Raw genomic sequence first — 26,326 nt, 5'->3', positions numbered from 1 at the left:
TAAGGCACTAAGTTTTGGGGCAATTTGTTTTGCAGCAATAAATAATACAGGGAGCAATGGAAAATTCCTTTAAGCAAGGAAGATTTGCTTAGAAATTTGGGGCATGATTCTTATTTTTATAGGATATTTGGAAAGGAAATAAAGTGATTACAGAAAGTTTTAGTTTAGGTGGAATGAAAAGTTTCTTAACAAATATCCATTTATAGAAGCTGCATTTGTAGAATAGTACAAAGAAAACCCTTTGCTTATGGATGAGGCAGTTTCCATTCAAGGTATTACTCCTGATTTCTGTAACCTGGGGATGATCATTTAATTAAGAGCTTCATGGCCTACTAATGCCATGATGTATACAATATGGGAACTAATAACAAACAACTTTTATTTATTTAAAAATGTTTAAAAAATTATTTATTTTGAGGGAGTACAAGAGTGTGTGGGGGGGAGAGGCAGAGAGAGAGAGAATCCTAATCCTCCCTCTCAGTGAAGAGCCTGAGGCAAGACTCGATCTCAGGAACCATGAGATCATGACCTGAGCTGAAATCAAGAATTGGTCACTTGGGCACTAGGCGGAGGCCACTGCACAGATCGGACTTCGCTTGCTTGTGCACCTCCTTTGCAACTATGACTGACAAACCTGATATGGCTGAGATTGAGAAATTTGGTAAGTCGAAACTGAAGAAGACAGAAACGCAAGAGAAAAATCCACTGCCTTCAAAAGAAACGATTGAACAGGAGAAGCAAGCAGGCAAATCGTAATGAGGCATGCGCCACCAGTATGCACTGCACATTCCACAAGCATTGCCTTCTTATTTTACTTCTTTTAGCTGTTTAACTCTGTAAGATGCAGGGAGGTTGGATCAAGTTTAAATGACTGTGCTGCCCCTTGCCACATTGAGAACTACTGACAAACAAAGCCGCCTACCTCTCCCATCTGCTTGTCTGACTGGCAGCAAAGGAAAAGAACTTGCATGTTGGTGAAGGAAGAAGCTGGGTGGGAGGACCAGAGAAATCTAAAAACCAAGCTGGTTCAAGGTGTCCTACAGTCTGTAAAATGCAGTTTAATCAGAGTGCCATTTTTTGTTCAAATGATTTTAATTATTGTAATGCACATTTTTTTTTAGTATGCGAATAAAAAGTTTTAAAACCTGGAAAAAAAAAAGAATTGGTCACTTAACCTACTGAGCCACCCAGGTACCCCAAGAAATAATTTTTAAAAAACTTAGCAACTGATTTCTGTCATTTGCTATATTATATATTCTATAATTGTAAATGATTTGTACACAGGTTATATATCAAAATCAATGAAACATCTTGTATACCTGTATACTTTGTTTAGTTGCTTTATTTATTTGGCTTCTCTCTGCTTTATTTTAGGTCAGCTTGTTTGAAAAGAGCTCCTTTCCTTTATGCTTGTTTTTGAAAATGGCTGGTGCTTTTTTGCTAATGTGTGGCCCTTTCCATATTTCCATAATGGTGACCCTTGATTGAAAAACAATTTTTTTCCACTCTTGTTTTAAATCTATTAAAATTTGAGGAAAAGAAATTTGAGAAAAGAGATTTATTTTATAGTGATTGCACAGTGCAACAAAAGTCAATTTCCCATACAAAGATGTGAACCCATTTAATCTTGTCATTCTAAAAACACATATTGTTAATATTTCTTAAAAAGTTGAAATGTCCATTGCATTTGTTTCTTCACTGAACAAATACTCACCAAGTACCTGCCATGTGCCATTGTTCAAGGTGCTGGGGATACAGAAGTTAGTTAGACCAAGTCCCCAGGCTGTTGGAGCTTATATTCTAGTCAGCAGAGAGAGGCAGTGAAAAAGTAAATAAATCAATGGCCAAGATAATTTCAGATTGTGGTACAGTCTGTGAAAGAAATAGAGTGAAACTGGGGTGGAAGGAGGGAAGGAGAGAGGTGTTATCTTAAGATGAGATGGCAAGGCCTCTCTGAGGAGGCAGAATTTGGACAGAGACTTGAAGGCTGAGGAGACTAACAAGCAGGCCTGAGTGCCTGCAAGGAAGTGTTCCAGGCCTGAGAAACACCAGTTTGAGGGCTTGGGGACAGGGGTGGGGAGGAGTGTGGTGTGTGGTGAGTGTTGAAGAACTGGATGAGCTTAAGGACCCAGAGGACAGTGTTGCTGGATCCTTTTGAGGAGGGGGAGAGAGAGAATGGAATGAAAGCAAAACAGGAATCCATCAGCCCTTAGGCCACAGTGTGAAATTTGGATTTTGATATATAGCAGCGTTTAACCCATAAGGCAGAATGTAAAATTTCCCTTTGTTTTTAGGAAAAACTAGTTTTATTATATTTAAAATTTGAATGAGAGAACAGTTGTCACTTTATTAAAATTTGAAATTCAAAATCTTGATTGAAATGTAATGTTATATAGTATTATCAAAGATGCTCTTAGAAATCTGATAGCAAGAGCCTGAGAGTTGGAAAATATAATTTCTATTTGTGCTCCCAATTCTCATATTTAATATAGCTTTAGATCTGGGGATAGCTAGAAGTTCATTGTGTTGTTGTCTGTCTAAATAAATTACTATTTCAGTAGTTAATAGTTCCTTAGTTTTAACTGATGTAGTATTTTACCTAAATATTAAGACCATTTAGAATGTTTAAAAATAATCTCCCCTGAAAAGTGGTGTTGATGTGTAATTCTCACATCGGTGACAGATCAACTTTTCTGAAGTTATAGAACATTTCAGATAGTTATAATTATTCAACCCTGATTGTGTCCTCATAATGTCAGATCATAAATTAAATTTCTTATTTATCCTAATTTCTGTTACTTTATTTAAGCCCAGGATATTAAGATAATAGCCTCAAGTATACTGGAAACACATGCAAGAAACGATAGATGGATTACATAGAAGTTGAAGGAAAGGATTAAAGCTAAATACATGCATGTTTTAAAGGATTTATCTGATATCATAAATACAGTACAAATAATAAATGCAAATAAATTTAGTACAAATAATAAATTGAACTGAATATGAGGATGTGGTATGGGGTAGTAAAGTCTAGGAACAAAAACGGAGCTATTTAAATCAAACATTTATTTGGAGATGAGCTTTTATCAGCTAATTTTTCAGGAAGGTAAATAATTTAAAGTTATGACTATTAATGATAAACATATTCATAGTTATGTGATAGATATTTATAATTCTCTATAATCTAACATAAAGGTCACAGAGCCCTATTCTGAACAATATACTTCTTTATGCATATGCCTCTTAGGTTATGAGAAGTACAACTGTAGTTCATCAAAATGTGCCCCAAGGCACAATACCATTTTACTCAGTCATTAGTAAGGTTAGCATAATTGCTTAGTATAATCCAAAGAAAATATGAGTACTGACATCAGGGACTCTCCAATTTGTTAGGCAATTGTTCCATAATTTTTGGCACCAAGATAATCCACATGTTGAAAAAGCAATTAATCATTGGTGCTAGTTATCAAGCTGTGATTTTAGCTATTTCCTCCCAAATTTGACCCCAAATGACAGAGTTCCTTATTTTATTTTTGAAATATTCTGATTTCTGAGATCAAAAGTTTAAATATGCCAATCTGGTTATAGTTGAGCTTTGTGTTATTAGTTTTCTAAAATAAGTAGATCATAACTTTATATTTACAAAGGTAGATGGTATTTCTTCCACTAATATTTGGATAAAAGGTTTAGAAAAGTTTAGAAACTTACAGACTGGTTACCTCAGAAGAAATTAATTAAAGTCCTTAAACTAGCATTTTCGCCCCAAGAAGGTAAATTTATTTGCTGTTGGAACTTGTATCGAAAACAGGCCAAAACAAGAGAACACACAATTAGATTTTCAATTTTCTAACTAATATTTTGCAAACATAGTGATACAGATACATCAGTTACTAAATAATGAAAGTGAATGAAATAAATACCTCATCATAATTTTAACATTATCATCTTTTACTTATTTTATGTAATAAGGATGAATAAAAATAACAGCTGCCATTGTGTCTAATATATTTTCCTATCTTCAAAAAAACAATACCCAAACAACCCCTGCCCTCACATTGTCCACCAATGTATGTCTTTGGTATTTATAGTTAAAACAATCCAGAAATATAGAAAGAAACCTTGGAAATTCAATAGTCTCTGTTCAGTTCAGTTTATTCAGCTACATGTGGATACAGTGCAGGCTTCGCAATACAAATGAACTCCTCTCTGCATGCATGACTTACGCATCTGTACCTCATCACTCATATAACAGTTTTTGGAAACTCTGAACCTCTGCAATATGCAGCACTCCAACTCTCAGTTTCTGTGATTCATTGTTGCTTATGCTCTTGCTCTTCTGTGTTTATTTTCCATACGGCTGTGCTGTTAGTCACTTTATTATTATATTGTGCAAGCAGTGATTTTTCAAAATTCTGAATACCAGGTATTCCTACTAATTTGTAACAACAATCTTCACACTTGATCCCTCAAATGGAGCACATGATGTTTGATCTCAGAACTTATTTTCCAAATTCAGAAACAATGGAGCACAAATGGCTTCTCTTCCCATTGGTTCTTTGTTCTTGGCAGTACTGCTGATTTCAAAATAACAGCATGTGTGGTATCTTATTGTTAATCAATAAGTAAAACCTGTAGAATGAAGAACTCACTTCATAATTGGACATTGTAACCAAAAAATGGTAGTAAATGCATAAATTCTCAATAATGTATAGCACTGCTGAGTTGTTTTGAACAAGAACCTAGAGATACTAAAACAATATGGAAAATTTGGAACACCCTTGATTCCAGGATCTTGCTGTATGTATTCTTGACTGGTCCCAATCCCCATTCCATATCCACTGACTTCTCTATCTCTGCTCCAGCCTGTGCTTCTGGCTCCAGTCTTATTATTTGGACATTGGGATTAAGTTTTTGATGACGAGTGACATTTCCTGTATAATATCACCAAAGACCTTGAGAAATTATCTCAAAAAAAAAAAAAAAAAAGGAAACTTAACAAAAAACAGACTTCACTTAGAAAATGCTCTTTTCAGCTCCTGAATAGCTCAAGACTGTAAGATAATACTTTGCAGGAAAAGGCAACCCCAATTCACAACTTAGTTTCTGAATGATGGCTGCAATTAAACCCTGATTTCCTAAAAGCACATTAATCTAAATTCGAGCATTTATGCCAAAAGAGATCATGAAAATACATCACAAAGGATCTTGCTTTTTAATAAAGCAAATACATTTACAACAACGTGCAAATGCTCCTTTCTGGGTCATTTTTTGCTGGATTGGACCATTGAGTAGAGGGGACATTTTTGGTTGCCTCTGTAGTATCCATTTAACCTCTCAGTGTATAGTGGTCATACATTTTGGGGATTACTAATCCCATTCCTACCTCCCGGTGTGGCCCTAAATTGGTTTAAACCAGTCTCTATATGTAATCTCAGGGGTGAGCTCGTGATCCATTTGACCAGAGTGAACTTAGAATCTTATTTTGACAGTCACGAGCAGCTTTCACCCTAACTGGATGGTGTGGTGGGTAGCCAGCGTGAGGGAATCCAGCTTTAGGTTTAGGTCAACATGTGGAAGGCAGAGCTGAGAACCGTAACAGGAAGCCTAATCCAACTGTGCCTAAACCAAATATGATTCTGGACTCAGGTGAGCCAACAAATCCTTTTTGTTTAAGCAACTAGATTTAAAAAATATATATTTGGGGCGCCTGGGTGGCGCAGTCGGTTAAGCGTCCGACTTCAGCCAGGTCACGATCTCGCGGTCTGTGAGTTCGAGCCCCGCATCAGGCTCTGGGCTGATGGCTCAGAGCCTGGAGCCTGTTTCCGATTCTGTGTCTCCCTCTCTCTCTGCCCCTCCCCCGTTCATGCTCTGTCTCTCTCTGTCCCCCCCAAAAATAAATAAATGTTGAAAAAAAAATAAAAAATATATATTTATTTGTTCCGGGGAGAGCATAAACTGGGGGAAGGTAAAAAGAGGGGGACAGATGATCCAAACCAAGCTCTGTGCTGACAGGCTGACAGCAGCGAGCCCGACGTGGGGCTTAAACTCACGAACTCATGAACTGTGAGATCATGACCTGAGCTGAAGTCAGACATGCTCAACCAAGCCACCCAGGTGCCTCAGCAATTGGATATTTTTATGTGTATATGTGTATTACTTCCAGTCAAGGCATCATTACTGAAATGTGGAGATTTCTCAAAATGAGTCCAATGAAGTTAGGACTGAAATAATTTCTTTTCCTAGTAATTATTATAGGCATTTTCCATAACACGAAGGTGTCTTGTTTAGGTCATGAATGTCAGATTAAATGTGGATTAACTGTATTTAAATCTTAGAATGAAAGCTCCTAGTATGTTTTCATGGTGACTCCAATGACTCCTTATTCTTTCATGTCAAAAACTTAACCATTCAGCCCTGTCATTGTTCCTAAAGGTATTGCTGAAGACTGTGGCAGTAGATTGTTTTGGCTGCTTGTTGAGTGCAATCATTTTTTCTTAAAGGGTATAAAAATGGAGGTCAGTTTGAGCCATGTGAAATTGGGGATACCTGCTTTTATATAGAGTTACAAAATAATGGGTACCTGGCTGGTTTAGCGGGATCTCGGGGTCATCAGTTCAAGCCCCACATTGGGCATAAAGATTACTTTAAAAAAAAAAAAAAAGGGTTACAAAATGAAACCAAAATGCTAACATATCACATCAACCATTGGAGAATGGATCCTAGTATTAATGGGCTTCTTCATCTTACCATAGACTACCTCATTGCTAAACCCAATGGAAAACTTTTAGGCTTTGTTTTCCTTGACCTTTTTGGCAGTGTGTCAGGTCATGGGTAAATTACTTAAAAGTTTTCTGCTCCTGTGGTCTCGTTTTCCTCTGCCGATTTTCATATTTGATGTTTCCATGATTTGTCTTCTTTTCACCATCTTCCACAAGTCATTTCATTTGCTCTCAGCCAGCCCTCACCCCCAGATCTCTCAACCGTGCTCTTAGAAACATCAATCTAGTACATTTCTGCTGTTTAAAACCTTTAAGATCCCACAGCTATTGGGATAAAGTCCCAAATGCCTCTGCAGGATCTATACTCATCTGTTAAAGTCATCTCTTGCTACTTCTTACATCCAACTGGACACTCTCAGGTCTGATGGAATTTCAGTTCTTGAAAGTACTAGGTTCTTGCTCTCTGCCTCTTGCCTTCTACACATTGCTATACTCTCTGCTTATAAACTTGCCTCCTCATTTTGCTTTTCTGGCTAGTCCTCCTGTCTTTTAAATTTCATTTTTATGTCAGGTCACTTCCTCCAGGAAGCTCACTCTGGGAACTCCTCTCTGGTTTAAGTGTTCCTCCTGAGTTTCCCAGCACACTATTTCTCCCTTCCTAATACACACAGGTTCTTGTTAACTTAGCTTTAGCCTCCATGATAAGTTCTGTGAAGACAGTGGCCTTGTCTATCTGGTTTAGAATATCTGCAGAATAAAATTAGGCCTGTTCAGTAAAGGTACTTGGTAAATATTTGAATACCTAGAAAACCTATGTTAGGCTCTGTCTTTTTTTCAAAAAAAAATTTTTTTTTCAACGTTTATTTATTTTTGGGACAGAGAGAGACAGAGCATGAACGGGGGAGGGGCAGAGAGAGAGGGAGACACAGAATCTGAAACAGGCTCCAGGCTCTGAGCCATCAGCCCAGAGCCTGACGCGGGGCTCGAACTCACGGACCGCGAGATCGTGACCTGGCTGAAGTTGGACGCTTAACCGACTGTGCCACCCAGGCGCCCCTGTTAGGCTCTGTCTTAAGTTATTTATTGTTCAGCAAAATAATTTCTGGTGTGACTTGGTTAACATTTCATAAGAACAAAAAAAATCAAATTATATTTTTACTAATGGACTACCAAAAGAAGGTATAGGCAAATTGAAAAGTGGCTCTGATAATCAGTATGACAGGTAAAGTGCTGAAATTCTTTGACTTAGATAGGCAAGACTCTTTAAAAAGTAGGTTCCAATAAATATTTCTTTCCCTTATATTTAAGAACATTAAAGGATACCAGAAAAATAATGAAAGAACAATTTCATTTTAAAGAGCTTTATTACAGGATGTTAATATTCAGGACACTTCAGAGCACCTTATACTTCTAATTAGATTTTTGGTAACTGGTTTTAAGGTGTTACTTGAGTATTTTTCTCATATTGGCTTTCAGTCAAAAAGCCTACTTAGTGACTGTTTAAGAGATGTTAATTTGATTAAACAGTTTATCTTTAATAACCTGAGACATCAATCCATGGATAGCTTCTATGGTAGTTTTACAGCTGCAAAGAAAAAAACACATCACATAATGTCACAAGAGCTGAAAACTTTCGAAAATGCAAGTACCCCCCATTTCTATCCTTGTACCCCCAATAATGATTTTCATTTCTATTCATACTTCACAAATCACAACAATTTACAGTTTACTCTTCTGATTTTTAGCCCTCTGCATATCTTTTAACCATTTCATTACAGTTGACTTTTGAACAATGTGGGGGGTAAGGGTACCAACTCCTCGGCACAGCTGAAAATTCACATGTAACTTTTGACTCCCCCAAAACTAAACTACTAATACCCTACTGTTGATAGGAAGCCTTACTGATAAACAGATGATTAACACATATTTTGTATGTTACCTGTATTATATACTATATTCTTATAACAAAGTAAGCTAGGGAAAATAAAGTGTTAAGAAAACCTACAGTCACACTACTATACTGTATTTATAGAAAAAAAACCCCATGAATAAGTGGACCCATGTTGTTCAAGAGTCAACTATACTTACTAGAACCTTCACAAGAGAATAACAGTGTAAAATATGATCTACAGTAAAACCGTGGTTTGCAAGCATAATTTGTTCCAGAAACATGCCTGTAATCTAAAGCCCTCATATATCAAAGCGAATTTCAAGAACCATTGACTCAGTTGTGATCATGCGCTATTTGGCATCACATACTACTCGTATTGCAAGACATTGCTTGCTTTATCAAGTTAAAATTTATTAGAAATATTTGGTTGTTTTGCAGAATACTTGCAAAAACAAGTTACTTGCAATCCAAAGTTTTACTGTAATTCATAAGTTAATTTTATTACTTATCAGGAGTTTTGGGGAAAGTTCTGCTTTGGAAGGTGACTGAAATTATATATGTCATAATTAAAGACTGATTCTAATATTACATTAAAATCTGTTATTCCTTATTATTTATTATTTAGAATAAAAAAGATTTTAAAGAATCCTATACTTTTTTTTTCTGAAATAATCACCAAAGGTCAAAGTTACAGTGGGTAAACGATTTAGATTTTAGAATTGATAAAAAATTAAAAGCAAAAAAAAAAAAAAAAAAAAATACAACCCAAACAAAACAAAACAAAAAACCCACCAATATTCGGAAGAGATATGATTCTTATAAAGTTACCCAAAACAGGAAAATTCTCTACTTTTGTACTACTATTTGTTTCCTTCCTACTTTTCTTCTTACATAATTGGAGACATTCCCATTGTGAAATTTTTGCTTCATAAGAAACTGAGATATAAATGTAGATAAAATTACAAGTCACAGACAACATCTAGGTTAGCAAAAACATACACTCAGTACAGGTACCAAAAATGAGACCTAATATCAAAGAAAAATGTAATTTTTATCCAGGCCACCAGCCCTATGTCTTCTAAAAACTCATGGAAAAGAAAGGAATGAGATGATTTTAACCCAAGATGGCTCCCTCCTAACACACTTGGCTTTCCCTTCTCCTTCCTATTGACTAGTCCAGTTTTTCTGCATACCAAAGTGTCAGTTTATAGAGATGTCAACATAGTTTTCCCTTCCTCTCTGCTTCTAATTATCACATTAAAAGTCAAACCTTCGTGAAAGTAAATGTTATTTAGATTTCTTCCCAGTCCTCTATGTATCTGAAGGGCCACCTGATTATTTTGTAAGTTATCAGAGAACACATTCTAGGTTTGTTCCTAACAAATTTTTGGGAGTGAGATTTGGGATACTAAATTACTGTATTAAGGATAATTTCAGAAGAATCACTTAAGAGAGATGCAATAATTTCTGTGATATTTAGGGGTTTGAAACTTCATAAAAATGTGAAATTTGATCAATTTAAGAAATCTCAACATAAACCCTTAACAGATGAGTAAGATAGAATAGATTGGGATGTCCCTTTGCAAAAATTTTTTCTTTTAAAGATGCAGTGATGGATTGGTTTTCTTTGTTATACTTTCTAGCTAAATCTAAAAAAGGTGACTGGGAGTTTTTCATTACATTACCTAGATCTTTAAGCCTTTAATGTTTTAACTTGAATTTTCTAGGTTCAAATGTGCATTTGACAACTCCTGAAAGTCTCAAGAAATTAATACTCAGGTACAATTCTAAGTTGTAAATAAGTTGAAAAGGAATTTGAATCCTACTATATATAATGTGCAAATTTTGAAACAAAAAGAGGGGCAGGAATAGATTTGCTCTTACCTGTCTCTTGTAGCTTTGGCAAGTTTGTCTTCTGACTTTCTGTCATGTGTTTCTAAACCCAACATGAAACTCCCTCGTCCCAGCTGGGCTTCTGACTGTTCTAATTTTTCAGACAAATCAAAGACCTGACCAGTGGTATAGTCTGCATTCTGTAGGGAAAATGGTATTGTGTCAGTGTGTGTGTATATATACATACATATATATGTATGTATGTATATATATATATATATATATATATATATATATATATATATATATGAATTAATTTTTTTCTATTTAGAACATTTCATTTACAAAGAATTCTACCATGAAGTATAAGTAGGTAGTGAAGAAATCAAATTTATTTGTAAAAAACTGACTCCAAAGTTCAAACAGTTCAAGTTTAGAGTTTTCCCCCTTTTATAATTTAAAGATTAAATTTGGAATTCTTTTCGACTCCTTAAATCTATTATTTGTTATTATGAGAGGCTTTAAAGTACACAGGTCTGAGTCTCAGGTCTGGCCTTGCTGCAGATTAGTCGGAGGCTTTGGGAAAACTCCTTTACTTTTCTGGACTTTCATTTTCTGAAAATGGAGGAGGACAGCAGTAATTTCTACATTAAGGCTATTTATGAAGATTACATTAAGTGATGTATCTAAAGTAACATATATAAAGATCTTAGGACTGTCCATGGCACCTGGTAAAGGCTTAATAATTGTTAGCTAATTTTATTTGTTCTCATTGAACTTTCAGAATTAGTACTTAACAACAGTTTTTAAAAAATTTGTTTTAGCTTTTGTGATTATAAAATTAATAGTTATTGCAGAAAATTTGGAAAATGCCGAATATAAAGAGAAAAGGAAATACCTATAATCCTTCCACCTAGCTATAACTAGTTATATTTTAGAATATTGCTGTATGCTTGCTTAAACACCTACATTTGGTAAGTGCTACATACACTGTTTTGTCTGTAAATATTTTATACTTTTTAAAAAGAAAAATTTTAACAGTTACATACGTAACTTAAGCGTTAAACACTTAAGCATTTTTATGGGATATCTAAAATACAAAACAAATTTTCACAAAGATGAGTTATGAAGTACATATTCCATTTCATTTATCTTCAATAGAAGAGAATGAAGATTAATAAAAAATTTGGCAACAATTAATGTTACTCTATTTACTCAGACTGTAAGACATATACATGAAATACAGTTCATCCACCAAACATGAAGTTATTTGCTGTCATCAGTCACTACACAGGGCCTTTTACAAGGCTACCAGTTCTTCCAATGAGTTTATAGGCTGATAATATTTTTTAACGATGCAATTATATTCACTTTGTCTAGATCTAAATGGTTTAGGACACCAATACATTCTCTGCCCCCAAAGATTTGAAAACTAAGGTTTGCAGACCACTGCACATTTGGAATATTTATCTCAAGCCTTAAAAATGTAGGATGGCAGCAACAGTTATACTGTTAAAATGACATAAAATGACATTATATTTCAAACACATGGAATGAGTATAGGGAAGTAATTACTTAAGTCAGAAAATTACTTTCTTCTGTAGTTTTTAGGTTATATGCTTTAGCTGGGGAAAGAGAGGAGTTGAACATATATTTATAAATTTTTTGTTTTAAATGCTGCAATTTACCATATATAAAACCACAAGAGGAAATATAATTTAATCTGTACTTGATTATTAATATCCTCAATACATGCAATGCTAGAATACAGGGATAGCCATTGGCTGAGTATGTAGAGCTGTTTGCCTTTACACAAAGATTTAGATTGCTCTGGTCTTAGTGTTTACTCCCCCTGCTATCATGTGTCACTTCTGGCTGTTATTAGGAAACTTGCCTATAAGGAAATAACTCCATATAAAGCATTTAGCAGTGTCTGGCACAAAGGAAGCACTTAATGAAAGTATGCTATAATGATCACTCTCCTTCCTTCTAATTTGCTACTTCTGATGGCTGAGGGTAAGAAATAAGAACAGGGGCACCTGGGTGGCTCAGTCAGTTAAATGTCCAACTCTTGGCTTTGGCGTAGGTTATGATCGCATGGTTAGTAGGATCGAGCCCCATGTTGGGCTCAGTGGTGACAGTGTGGAGCCTATTTGGGATTCTCTCTTTCTCTCTGCCCCTCCTCTGCTTGCACTTTCTCTCAAAATAAATAAACTTAAAAAAAAAGAACAGAAGGCTTGTCAGAACTGTATTTAAAATCATAGACACTTCTCCAAAGAAGACATCCAGGTGGCCAACTGACACATGAAAAAATGCTCAACATCACTCATCATCAGGGAAATACAAATCAAAACCACAATGAGATACCACCTCACACCTGTCAGAATAGCTAACATTAGCAACTCAGGCAACAACAGATGTTGGCAAGGATTTGGAGAAAGAGGAACCCTTTTTGCACTACTGGTGGGAATGCAAACTGGTGGTGCAGCCACTGTGGAAAACAGTATGGTGGTTCCTCAAAAAATTAAAAATAGAACTACCATACGACCCTGTAATTGCATTACTAGGTATTTATCCAGAGGATACAGGAATGCTGATTCGATGGGGCACATGAACTCTAATGTTTATAGCAGCACTATCAACAATAGCCAAAGGATGGAATGAGTCCAAATGTCCATCGATGGATGAATGGATAGAGAAGATGTGGTGTATATATATATATATATATATATATATATATATATATATACATACACAATGGAGTATTATGCGGCAATCAAAAAGAATGAAATCTTGCCATTTGCAACTATGTGGATGGAACTGGAGGGTATTATGCTAAATGAAATTAGTCAGAGAAAGACAGATATCATGTAACTTCACTCATATGAGGATTTTAAGAGACAAAACAGATGAACATCAGGAAAGCGAAACAAAAATAATATAAAAACAGGGAGGGGGACAAAACATAAGAGACTTTTAAATATGCAGAACAAACAGAGGGTTATGGAGGGGTTGTAGGAGGGGGGAATGGGCTAAATGGTTAAGGGGCATTAAGGAATCTACTCCTGAAATCACTGTTGCACTACATGCTAATTTGGATGTAAATTAAAAAAAATAAAATTAAAAAAAATCATAGAAAATATGCTCAAGTGAGGCCTTTTCCTGTTAACAAACAAATGTTAACAAACAAAAAATAACAGTAACCTATTGAGGCTTTATTCTATGCCAGGCACTTTGCTAACTACTTATTTACATAAAGAATTTCATTTAGGGGCGCCTGCCTGGCTCAGTCGGAAGAGCATACTGACTCTTGATCTTGGGGTCGTGAGTTCCAGTCCATGTTAGGTGTAGAGATTACTTAAATATATAAAACTTAAAAAAAAAAAAAAAAAGAATTTCATTTAATTCTCAGGGTACTTCCTGATGTAGGTACTATTATCCCTGAACCCAAGAGAAGGTTCAGGCTCATTAAACGGTTTTCTGAAGGTCACATAGCTGGTGAAGTGCCAGAATTTTCTTTTTTCTTTGAACTGAGTTTATTTCATACCAAATTTTGTGGTTTAACCATTATGCTATACTGTACAATATGAGGTGGCCTACTTAAAGAAAAAGAAAAAGGAAAGCAACTGTTCCTGACCAAGCTGTAAAATACCTTTCTAAGTATGTTAGGTTTTAATGATAACTGGAAAAGATTCAGTGACTTATTTTATTTTTTGCTGCCCAGCATCTGCTATTTTAAGTTAATGGTATTCTGATTTTCTTCTGGGGATAACCCTTCCTAATTCTTAGTCCATGTGCTCCTGCAAGAGTTTTTTCTACCCCAGCCTAACAGTGAAGTATATAACTTGGCAGAGCCACTCTTGGTGTTCATTTCCTTGGCCCGGAACAGGTTTAGGGATGGGAATGTAACCTAAACAAGGCTCAGACACAATGAGGTTTGGCCTGGGGTTATGCGTGAGTGTGTGTATCTAGATGTTCTCTTTTGAAGGGGAAACTGAGGGGCTGGGAGGCCCCAGGTTAATGCTGACATCTTATTTTCAGCCTGAAACTGAAGCTAACTGATATGAAATCAAACCTGACACAGAAAGACCAAGACTTAATAATAATATATGAATGCAAACTTGCTGTGCCTGAAGTAAGGCCTACTCCTGGACTTTGCATCTTACAAGATTCACTTTTTTGTTTAGCCCAATTTGGTTGGGTCTCCTGTCACTTGTAACTGGAGTCCCAACTGAGACACCTGACAGAACAAAAAACAGTATTTGTATTTTTCTCTCTGGAAGTCTCTTTAAGGCAGGGGCAGATTTCACCCGCAACTGACTGCTTATATTTGTCATTTGGACTTAGTCTCAGTAATATATGACAAAGACCTTGGCTTGGCCTAGTATCCCAATCTAGGTCTGGTCATACAGAATCTGGTATCAGCCCTGATATCTTGGCCAAGTCAGGTATAGCCTTTCTACGAAAAAGGGTTCCAGATATTAAACCACTTATATAGCTTAGATAAAATTCAAATGCATCCCTTGGAAATATAGTACTTACAGTAAGCAAGCTAGAGGAACTCAGGGTATTCACCCAGTATTTATTCCACAAAAGCTCAAGCAATTTGCGATCCAATGAGGATTTGAAATATGAGACTTCTAAGGCATAATACCTACAAAACGAAAGCACAAATTTAATAAGTAAAAACAAAAACCAAAACAATTCAACCATATATAAAAGTTATGGCCAAATTTAAAGAATTACATTTTATATCTAAATAGTTATGTTTTAGTTTTTAGTTCAATAGAACAATCAGTAGCCACAGGTTCCTTACGCTTCTTTTAAATCTTCTGTTAACTAAACTTTCTTGTGTTATATTTCTTCCCATTGTAGAGCCCAGAAAGTCCCCCAAGCTAATCAACAACCAATCAGAACTTCTGAATGACATATGTTTATCTATGTTACTGAATGTTATCTATGTCTGAATGACATATGTTTATCTATGTTATTGAATTCATAAATTCTATCCAATAGCATATAAAGAATTGCCTCTCTAGGCTCAACGATAATTTTTGATAGGTTTTTAAATATACTGAAAATGACATGTGGATTTCCCATTTCTCCCTTTCTAATCTCCTAATTAGGACCTACTACTTTTTGGGAAAGCAAATTTTAAAGCAGAGTCCTTAGAGTACCTTAAATTCTGCTTCCGAAAGTGCCTAACTTATAATCAGGGAGAGCAAGAAATATGAAAAATTTGGTTGAATGTATGAAAAAACATATTTTTTAAAGTAATAAATAGATTCTGTATATTAGTAAATACAAAGAAACACAGGGACTTCTTTACCTTCAGGAGCCTATTACTGTTTATAGGGGAGATGTGGTATGGATACACAAAAAATTAAATATGTGTGCTGTATAACAGGAAGTGATGCTATAGTGCATATATAAAATTAATCACCTACTAATTAAATATAATTAAATGAGTACTCTTAGTGTAGACAGAACTGCCAGAGAAGCCCCAGGAAGAAGGCAGGACTCAGAGTAACCCTTTCATGAGTCTATGGTGTGGATATGTTAACAGCAAGGAGGGCATTAGGCAGCATCCACTTACAAACAGGAAAGCCACAAAAGGAACGGTAAGTAAATCACTTTGTCTGGACAGTTAAGCCATAGCAGAATAATGTCCAGTTGGTGGAACACATTACATAAAAGATTAAGAATTTTAAACTTTATAGGTGGGGGGATGGGTTAAATAGGTGATGGGGATTAAGGATTGCACTTGTGATGAGCACTAGGTATTATATGTAAGTGCTGAATCACTAAATTATATATCTGAAACTAATATAACATTGTATGTTAACTAAGTGGAGTTTAAAAATAAAAACTTAAAAAAAAAAAAGAAATTTAAACTTTATCTTCTAGATAGTGGGGACTCCTGGAAGGTGATGGATATGGCCAAAGAGGTGTTTTACAACAATGATATAGCCAAAGAGGTGTTTTAAGAAAGCTGGCTGTGGTAGGATGTCTTACAGAGAAACTGTAGGCAGGAAGACCACAAAAGATACTATTGCAGTGCAGCAGATGTGAAGAGAGAAACGCTCAGGCTCAAGTTAGTTGTGCAATTAAGTGAGGGCCTTTTCAACATTAAGATACCTGTGCAGATCTGAAGAAGGACAGGACATAGCTAGTGAAATGTGGAAGTGGAACAGTGTATTTTTTGAGCACCTGTTATTTCCTGTGTACTTTACATATATTCTCATTTAGTCTTCCCTATAACCATACAAAGAATGCATTTATTATTCCCAGTTTATAGACAAACATCTACAGAGAAAGCCTTAAAGCTAGTAAGTGGCAGAGAAAGGAAGAGAAAGGATATGGAAAGTTGTATCTATTATCAAAAGCCTCAGTTTTATTTTTACATCCAGACTGTAGACACTTGAGAGTATTTAAGAAGTGAAGTGCTAGGTGGAAAGGTCAGCTTTAGAAAGGAGGGGTTGTATTGCTGATACTTGAGGAAAAAAGAGATGAGAGGATGAACATAGCAACAGATATTCCAATTTATAAAGGATGGAAAGTAAGGGAACTCAAACTTGAAGTTTTAGAATAGGCTTTATGTTTTAAAATTTATGGATCACCTTAATGTAATTACTGTTTTAATTCCATAGGCTGATGCAATGAAAATTTTTGTTTAATATGTAGTGATTAGCTGCAAATCTCAGTAGCAGAGTTGAAAACAAGAAGAACATTCAAAATTACTTGTGGAGCTAAATCCTCATCTTCTGTACAGGAAGTCAATAATAGATACTGCCTAGAACTGAAAATTGAGAAGTAGCACTATCAGCATGTTGTTTGAAGAGATGGGGTAAATACTTACAGGAATATCTATAATAATAGTTTAAGTGACTGTCTCTGGGGGATGGGAAAGGGAATGGTACAAAATTGTTTTTCATAGTAAGTTTCACAGAACCATTTTACTCTTTAAGCCATGTTCCTGTATAAATACTGACAACATACAAGCTTATTTAAAAACACTTTGTGTCCTATTTTCACTAAAATTCTTTAAAGTTGAAAATATTTATTATCTACATTATATTCTATGTTTAAAACAGACTTTGGATGTGCAATATGATGTGGGATTTAAAATAGGAAAGAAAAAAGATCAATATAAATTGCAAATAATACCTCATCACCAAATAATTTAGGAAATGGATCTGTAAGCAGCCTGCTCCAAACCCCTGCTCTTTCAACTTGGGACAAGTAAGCCACTCATTTGCCCTATGAAAAAGTTTACTCTCTTATTTAGGAACTGATCCTAAGAGAACATCTTTGAATATCTTAGCAATTCCAGGCTCAAAATTCTAGGCTCTAGCAATGAAGATAGCTAGAAAGTAGCTATTCTTCTCTGATGGACTCTTATTTCAGTAAAACAGGAAATGCAGGTTTGTTTAGATACAGAAAGCATAGACTGCTTCAGTCTTTGTTTCAAAAGCTGCAGTTGGTGAAAACAGCAGTGTAGGTATTAAAGGTGTAAGCTTTTTATACCACTGTAACTCAATATAAATGAAAGAAAAATTGTTACTCTGAAAATGAAAGTATCACAGCAAAGGTGTTGCCATGCTTAGGAGCAATTCTCTCAAACAAGAATGGTTTACATTTTTTTCAATAGGGCAAATTATGTGATTTAATCCCATGCCTCTAACTGAAAAATAAAAAAGAATATATTTTTTTATAAGTATGTCAAAGATGACAGATATATTTAAAAACTCAATTTTAGAAATTCTAGAATTTTCTAAGAATTTCTGAACAGAAAAATAAGAGTAGTAGTACATGGGTAGTCATGGGTATTCCTAGAAGTTAAGATAGGAGGTATGGAGAAAATGGGATACTAAATAATCATTTAAGTAACATTTTTTGGGGGGTGGGGGATGCCTACCCTTCTGTGTGCCACGCCCTGTTTAAAATGTTAGGATACAGCAGTGAATTAATTCTAGTGTCATGAAATTTACATTCTAATGGGGTCAACAAGGAAGCAAAAACTTATCAGATGGTCCTAAGTGCTAAGAAGAAATATAAAGCTGGGAAACTGAAACACAGAATGACAGGAAGGTGTTATATTAGACAAGAGGACTAGTGAGCATTCTCTCTGTTAAGGTGACCCGTAAACAGATATTCCATGATTGAAGTAGTTAGTGAGCCATGTGGAAATAAGGAACAATTTTCCTGGCAGTGGGAACAGCAAGTGCAGAGGCCCTGATGCAGATATCTGCCTGGCGCTCTGACAACCCTAAGGAAGCCACTATGGCTGGACTGGAAAAGCAAGGGTTTTGTGATAGGAGATGAGCTCAGAGAGGTAGTAGGGGTCAGATCACATAGGACTGTGTAGTCCATGGTAGGACTATAGATCTTATTCTTGGTGATTCAGGAAATCATTCTGGAGAAGGAGGAATGTGATCTGACTTACATTTTAACAGATTCAGTTTTGACAAAAGATCTTTAAAGGGGTGAAGGGCAGAAGCTGGAAGACTAGTTAGAAGGCTAGTAGTGCTCTGGTTCAGGATCCAGATGATGTTGGCTTGGGTCAATATTAGGTAGCAAGATATATTTAGAAGATAGAGAACACTGTTTTTATTGCTTTAACACTTCTAAAAACTTAGATATAGGGGCGCCTGGGAGGCTCAGATGGTTGAGCATCTGACTCTTGATTTTGGCTCAGGTCATGATCTCATGGTTCAAGAGTTTGAGCCCTGTATTAGGCTCTGTGCTGGGAGTGTAGGATTCTCTCTGCCCCTCCCCTGCTCACTCACTCTTTCTCTCTCTCAAAATAAATAAATTAACATTTATTGAGATGTAATTCATATACTGCAAGAGTGACTATCTTAAAGAGTAAATATAATTCATTGGTTTTAGTATGGCTTCTTTAAATTTTGGAGTGAAATGTTTAGGAAGAATTTTTGCTAAATGGAACTTGGGTACTTTGAGGGCTTGTAGACATGCTAGTGTCAGGCTGGCCCTGAATACAACTTCTCTCAACTGTCAATTTCATTAATGAGCCAACTATCTTGTACACTGATATGTTTATGGTTGTGTGAAAGGCAAATAACATGTTAGGTTAAAACAATTATTAATAAAAATTTTAAACATTATCCTAAATTTTATATTCTTACTGCAGTTTTAAAAGGTATTATGAAATACATTTCATCTGAACCTTTATTCTCATCTGTAAAATTACGGGCTTAGACTGGATGATCTCTATGGTTTCCTATGATGACTTTGGCATCAGATACATTTTAAAATTACTTACTGTTTGCAGTGTACACCAAAGTCTTCTATTTTATTAAGTGGGATAGTCTGGTACTCAGAAGGTCCTTCATCAGGGGGTTTATAGCCCTCAACAAAAATGAAGAAAAATAGAAGGTTTAAAAAAAAACATAGAAACATGTTTCTTATGAAGCTTTCCATTTATGGAAACATTAATTTTGGGGAGCCACATATTGAACTTAAACATTCCAGTTAAAAAAAAAAAAAAGTATATTGCTTTTACTCTCCCTCAACCCCGTTTGGTGGCTGATGGCTGGATATTCATTTTTCTTGTCCTTAGGTGATATACACATATGCTAATATCTATTTCAGATTGCAGAGAAGGAAACTGATGTTTTTAGCTTGTTTGTCTAGTTCCTGTCAGAATGCCATGGGCATACAGAGACTTATTAACAAATGAAGACTACTTTTTAGTAAAGTTAATAATATATAGGACATGACAGTGCAGAGCCTGCTTGGGAGGCTCTCTCCCCCCCCTCCCCATTCTTCTCCCACTTGCCCGTGTGTGCAGTCTTTCTCAAAATAAATAAACATTAAAAAACAAAAAATACATAGCATAAATATGTTGTCTTTTGCTAAGGACAATTTGTGGTAGTTAGACTGCTATTTTGTAAATATTTTTAAATTGTTTTAGGTCAAAACAAGATATTAACCATAATATAACTTTAAAAATAAGTCATTTAAAAATTACAAGGAGTTAAAATTTTAAAAACTACCTTTGGGTATGTCCTAAAGGCTCCAAGATTCACCTTCCCTGCAGATATTGTTCTTGTTGGGTCAATCTACAAGAAAGATATATTTAATATATATGTAAATACTTCATTTGTTTAAATGTTATAAAGTTAGAAATACATATGTGTATATAATACTACATGCATGCACACACACACTGATTAAAATAAACCAAATAATAGAAAAAATAAGGAAAAAAATAACCAAACATGATAAAAAAGTTCAATAAAGTGGGTAAGTATAGAAATCTCATAGTGAATTTAGAATTTAGATCTAGTTATTATACTATTTAAGAATGTTACTTGAAGACTTGTTTAGCCCTTTTACAAGTTTCCTTTTACTAGATGAACAATTTCAATCTTTCTTATGGATTGCATCTAAAACACTGAGCATAGCAAGAGCTGCTCTAGCAATTCCTGACTTACTCAATTCAGTCACCATTAGTGAATGCCTATTATGTGCAGGGAACTGAGACATAGGTGCTGTGATCACCCTCATCCTATAGAATAGGACAAGAGATGCAGAGTAACTTGTTCAAAGTCCCAGCTTATAAGAGGTGAAATTCAGATTCAATCCTAGGCATACTGACACCAGATCATTGCTCTTTACTATAGTTGTTCTCAGTATACTTGCTTTAATAAATCTTTGTGAAGAACTTAATTAAGACTGGTTGCAAAAATACTTACTACTACTGCTACGAATGGTTCCTGGAACTGCTGATTGAGCATCTGAGTACTAACGTCTATCCCAGAAAGCCAGCAGCCATAGCCAGGATGGCTATGATACCAGCCAATTGCATTTTCAAGGCGGCCAACCTAACAAAGAAGAGGGCAAAGAAGATTGAGGTTTCTGTTTAATCTTAGAAACACCTGTAATTTGTCTGTTTACATAGCATTATGATAAAGTAATAGCATGCAGAATAGTTCATAGCATATGCTGCTTTCAGGTTAAAAAAATTTTTTTGGCATATATAATACCTGAAACATAATACCTGAAACATAATACCTGAAGCATAAAATTAACAAGAAGTACAGTAAGGTTATTTAGTCTCCCTCCCACCTTGTTTCCCTCAACTATCCTGTTCCTCAGCCCAGATGTTACCACTATAACCAGTTGCTTACATACTTATCTTGCAGATATATTCTTTGCATAAATGTAGATTAATACAAAAACAACAGTATACCACATACAGTGTTCTATACTTTGTTTTTTCACTCAAAATATTGTGGGGTTTGTTCCACGTAAATAAAATATATAGATAACTACTTTTTAATTTTTATTTTTCTTAAAGGCTGGCTTGCAGTTCATTGTATGGATATACCATAATCTATTTAATCAGTTTTATATTCAGGAACATTTAGGTTGTTTCCAAAATTTTGGATTTAAACATACATCTGATACTGAGTGTGAGAATTAAAAAAAAATTTTTATGGAGATATAATTGACATATAACATTGTATTAGTTCAGGTGTACACCATAATGATTCAATATATATACTGCAAAACGATCACTACAAGAAATGTAGTTAACATTCATCACCATACATTAGGTACAACTTTTTTTTCCTTATGTTGCAAACTTTTAAGATCTACTCTTGAGTATAAGAATTTAATTAAAAAAAAATCCATGCTAATCTCGTATACATCTTACATAGAAATTGTTGAAAATAACTTAAATATAAACTTTAATGTAAAGAGGATAGTTTTAAGTTTAGAAACTCAAGAGTCGCCATGAGACTCTTATTAGAGTTACTAAACTTAAAGAAACAACGTTTTTACCTGTTTGGCGTTTTCTATATATGCAGCCATGTACTCATATGCAGCAGCCTGAGCATTTACTCGGGTTTCAGTGCCCTCTACAGGCAAAGCAAAACTGTCCATAATGATCATGGTTTCACCATCCACCTTTCCCAGCATTAAGCCCATCACTTCTAAGTTGCCTCCTGATCTGGCATGCATCACCATTTTCAATAGAGCCAATGCTGAGATTTTGCAGTACTTAAAGTAATGGTGACTATAAAACAAAAGCACAGTATAATTAACTTTCTTTTATAAAACACAATTTCAAAGACAGTTTTTGTGAAGATAACAAATAAGTATTGAAGGAATTTACAGTGATGGGAGGGGGAGAAAGATTGTAGAATATGGGAAAGAAAAAGGAAGCAGAAGTTGCTGCAGGGGGCTGGAAATGATAAACATGTCAGAGTCCTGCAAAGTATTTCCTTTTAGGGGAATGGAAAAGTATGAAAAGCTTTTTAAATATGCTATTCAAGTAGAAAGGAATTATATGACCAGTTCAGTAGGCTTTTTCTCCATTAATTTTGGAATCACCAAATCTCTGATTCTGACTTTAGTTGGATGGCTGTGCCTAAAGATTCTCAGGTCTAACTTTCTGGCCTTATCGTTAAGAATGTGGACTCTGACATCCATCTGCCTAGGTTTGAATCTTTGCATTGCCATGCTAGCTGTGGCCTAGAGAACCACTTAATGTCTGTGCCTCAGTTTCCTCATCTTTAAATAGGAATATTTCAGAGTTGTTGTTAGGAGGAAATAAAGTAAGTGAAATAATGTATATAAAGTGTTTAGCTTAGTGCCTAACATGTACTAAAACTTTATAAGTGCTAGCTGTTATTAGTCTTAACCCATCTTTTACAGTACTCTTAAAAATCAGTGTGTTGAAGGGTGTGGTTTCTTTCTGTGTTATCTGCTTCAAAATTGAGAATGTAGCTCTAGTATCTTTAGTTCAGAGTTTGTCATCTGTGGATGTGACTGAACTACTCTTCACTACAATTACATTTTCCCATCTCACTGACACAGCCCAAGAGAGCTAGGATGAATATAATTAATTAGAGTCACAATCGGACAGTAGGGGAAGCAGATAATTTCCAAATATTTAATAGGCTACAGCAACCTAAAATGCATAGCCTGCTCTAGAAGTAAGCAGACATGCAGTCTTTGATAACTAGTCTTTAATAAAGTGGTCAATGTTTCTGAGAAGCCTTTTTAAGATGTCTACCCACAGGTTTCAATCCCAACTGAAAAATTTGGAGACCTGGTATTGGGTGTCCAGACATGAATTAAAATCTTGGCTCCCCCATTTACTGGGAAAAAGAAAAAAAAGACAGTTACTGTGCTCCTATTTACATACATTGTAGACCATTTTTTAATACATTATCTCATCTAATCTTTATGACATTACCATAAAGGTAGGTCTTAATTCCTTTTTACAGATAAAAAATGCAGACACATTAATTTTCTAGGGCCAATTAACTAACTAGTGACAGTTATGAGGTTTGAACTTCAGTCTGTTGTCACTTAAGAGTTCATTGCCTCAGTGTGATCATGAAATAAGTTACTTATATTTGCTTGTTTTCTTATATGCAGAAAAGTAATGAAAATACAGTACTGCAGGGGCACCTAGCTGGCTCAGCTGGAAGACCATGCCACTCTTGATCATGGGTTTGTGAGTTCAAGCCCCACGTGGGGTGTAGAGATTACTTAAATAAAAAAAATATAGTACTGGGTTATCATGCAGATTAAATAATATATGGAAATTCCTAGCTCAGTGCTCAATCTGTATTAAATACTTGATAAACACGGCTGAATCTGAATACTGACAAGAGTATGCCCTTGTAAAAAACTGAGAAAGACGGAAGAATTTTGTTGTTGATACTGTTGTCTTTTCTATCTTTCCATTTGACAGACTGCTCTTTTTACTCTCTCCCTAGCATAATCTGCTTTCAGGAAAGGTAAGTGCTGTGGGTAAACAGTCCTTGACTTGTCATCATTCCCAGGGACACAGGGCTTTTGCTAAGGGGCAAAGAGCTTTAAACTCTATTGATATAATTCCTAGCTTATGTGAACTGATGAAGTAATATTTTGGGAGACTGGGTGGACCCTCGTTTCTGAAACTGTTATGGCAATCAAAAATTGATTATAGATCTCTAAAAGATGGCTCATAGTTATTTTAGAGGCCCTTGGGCTGACTTAGTTTTTGAAGACAGGTGCAGTCTCCAGTCTGAGATCACCTGGTCCTAACCAGGTGTATTATCGACACAAGGCTTAAGGCAGAGTGCGGCATATATATGATAATACAGATACTGAGAATTGACAAACCAAAAAATCGCTTGTCGTTTTTCTCTTACATCCTCTGGAGGCAAACGGGTTAAAGAGAGACAGAAGGGGGAGTCAAAGCAAGCCTCCCTAGAGGGCCTTTGGCTCTACTTGCGGAGACAAAAGGTGGATCAAAATTTCTCGGGCGCATATTCTTCTTCCTGCCCATGAAAACACAAGCTCTCCACCCTCTGCAACTCCCACTCCCTCTGGGTGTCCTAAACTCCCGCCACCCCTTCCCTCCCCTGCGTCTCGCCAGGGACCTCCTCACTCCTTAGTCCAGGGCTTCGCCGCCAGTATTTCCTGCTGCTGTTTCTTGTCGTATTTGTAGATTTCATCGATACTCTGGGCTTCCTGCATGTTGTTGGCCAATTCCCAGGTTTTCTGAGCCATACCACTCCCGGACGCCGCCATTGCGAGGAATCGGAGAAGTTGTCGCCTCCACAACCAAGACGCAACTTTACCTCGCTGGGTTCTCAGGTGTGGGTTTCGGACCCTCCCGAGCACAGGTGCTAACTCGTACTAGTCTCTCGAGGCAGCCATGACACCTAAAACCGGAGGTGAAATCGGTACAGACCATTCGCGGATGGCGGGAGGGCTTCCGGGGTGCCACGATATAAATAGCGGTTACATAATAGAGACAGAAGAATCTTCTTGTGGCTGAAATGAGAATATATTACCTTAAAAAATTTTTATGTATGAATAGAACAAACACAATGATTGGGCACGGGAATGGTATAGCCTTCCGTACCGGAAGAAGGGCACGTTAACGTTATGCTAGAAACTGGAACCGGTCCTCTTTGTTCGTACTGCGCAGGCTCGGCCTCCGCCATGTTAAAAATGGGTAGATCCGTGAGATAGGATGGGGGGAAATTGTTTTCATGTGGGTGTAGGTACCTCAAATAAAATGTTTGTTGAAAACCTAAAAAATAAGGATGTCTGTGAAAAACTTGAGATATAAGTAGTTCTGGATGCGGGCTAAGACGAAGTTAAACATGGCATTCTAGTTGCAGATGAATTGCTGCACTTGCGTAAAATCCTAAGGCTTCTTTGGTGGGTTGGCGCTACACTTCTGTAGCAGGGTGTTTTCTGGCATTCCGAAGAGGCTGTGGAGACTCGTGGAAGGCTATGACCGTGTATTCTGACCTGTTTGTAAAAATTAACATCTACAGGAGCTGTTCGTGTTCTGAAATTCTAGTACCCAAGTCTTAACATTAGTTACGGCTTAATAAACCACTCCCTGTCCCTGAGGCCAAATTAATCTCAACAACTTTTCTTCCAATAGTTAATACAATGTTTAATTATTTTACTTATTTTCCTGTTTTAGGTATTTTTCCTTCTTCACCCCCCCAACTCCATTCTAGATTTCAAGTTCCAAAGCCTAGGTACCAGGTTTGTGTTCCTTGTTTTATCCCTAATATCTAATACAGATGTTCAGTAATTTGTTTTGCCTGGGGTGAGGGGAGGGAGCGGAAGATTAGGATCACACCTCAATTCTCCAGCTTCATCTTTAATCATCCTGAAATTTAGCATATGTGGTTAGCATTGCCTAAAATACTCTCCCCCCTTTTTGTCTGGGGGCCCAAATTAATCTTCAAAAACAGAGCTCAGAGATCTCTACCATGAAATCTGATGATTCAAGGTTCTCTAAATGTACTGTAGGTGCTTGCATAACTGTTACATTGCATTGTAGTAATGTATTTATTTGGAATTTTTTCTTTTCACTGTACGCTTT

At 35.9% G+C, this 26,326-nt stretch overlaps 2 protein-coding genes and 1 long non-coding RNA gene across 5 annotated transcripts; 1 reads left to right on the top strand and 2 right to left on the bottom strand.

Moving 5' to 3' along the window:
* The first annotated feature begins 586 nt into the window (after positions 1-586).
* LOC106979765 (thymosin beta-4) lies at positions 587-1,033 on the top strand. Its single transcript, XM_053208624.1, has one exon. The coding sequence runs from the start codon at positions 622-624 to the stop codon at positions 754-756; it is 135 nt and encodes a 44-aa protein (XP_053064599.1). The 5' UTR covers positions 587-621; the 3' UTR covers positions 757-1,033.
* A 3,101-nt stretch (positions 1,034-4,134) lies between these two features.
* Positions 4,135-7,539, bottom strand: LOC113594688 (uncharacterized). The gene is made up of 2 exons (XR_003415114.2): positions 6,581-7,539; positions 4,135-4,629 (listed from the first exon to the last, which is right to left on the bottom strand). It is a non-coding gene; the product is annotated as an uncharacterized LOC113594688 (long non-coding RNA).
* A 525-nt stretch (positions 7,540-8,064) lies between these two features.
* Positions 8,065-25,447, bottom strand: COPS5 (COP9 signalosome subunit 5). Of its 3 annotated transcripts, XM_027042789.2 has the most exons (9): positions 25,343-25,447; positions 25,056-25,251; positions 22,258-22,492; positions 21,165-21,293; positions 20,463-20,528; positions 19,730-19,815; positions 14,986-15,097; positions 10,495-10,643; positions 8,065-8,304 (listed from the first exon to the last, which is right to left on the bottom strand). In XM_027042789.2, exons 1-9 carry the CDS (start codon positions 25,422-25,424, stop codon positions 8,220-8,222), a joined length of 1,140 nt encoding a protein of 379 aa, XP_026898590.2. In that variant the 5' UTR covers positions 25,425-25,447; the 3' UTR covers positions 8,065-8,219. The 3 variants fall into 3 exon arrangements, with proteins under 3 accessions (XP_026898590.2, XP_026898589.1, XP_026898591.1); XM_027042788.2 differs by lacking the exon at positions 25,343-25,447 and having other exon boundaries at positions 24,863-25,188; XM_027042790.2 differs by lacking the exons at positions 25,056-25,251; positions 25,343-25,447 and adding an exon at positions 24,855-24,995.
* Positions 25,448-26,326: the final 879 nt, after the last annotated feature.

The sequence above is a fragment of the Acinonyx jubatus genome, chromosome F2 (genome assembly GCF_027475565.1).
Source record: "Acinonyx jubatus isolate Ajub_Pintada_27869175 chromosome F2, VMU_Ajub_asm_v1.0, whole genome shotgun sequence".
Lineage (NCBI taxonomy): Eukaryota > Metazoa > Chordata > Mammalia > Carnivora > Felidae > Acinonyx > Acinonyx jubatus.
This window is presented reverse-complemented; position numbering and strand designations above follow the sequence as displayed.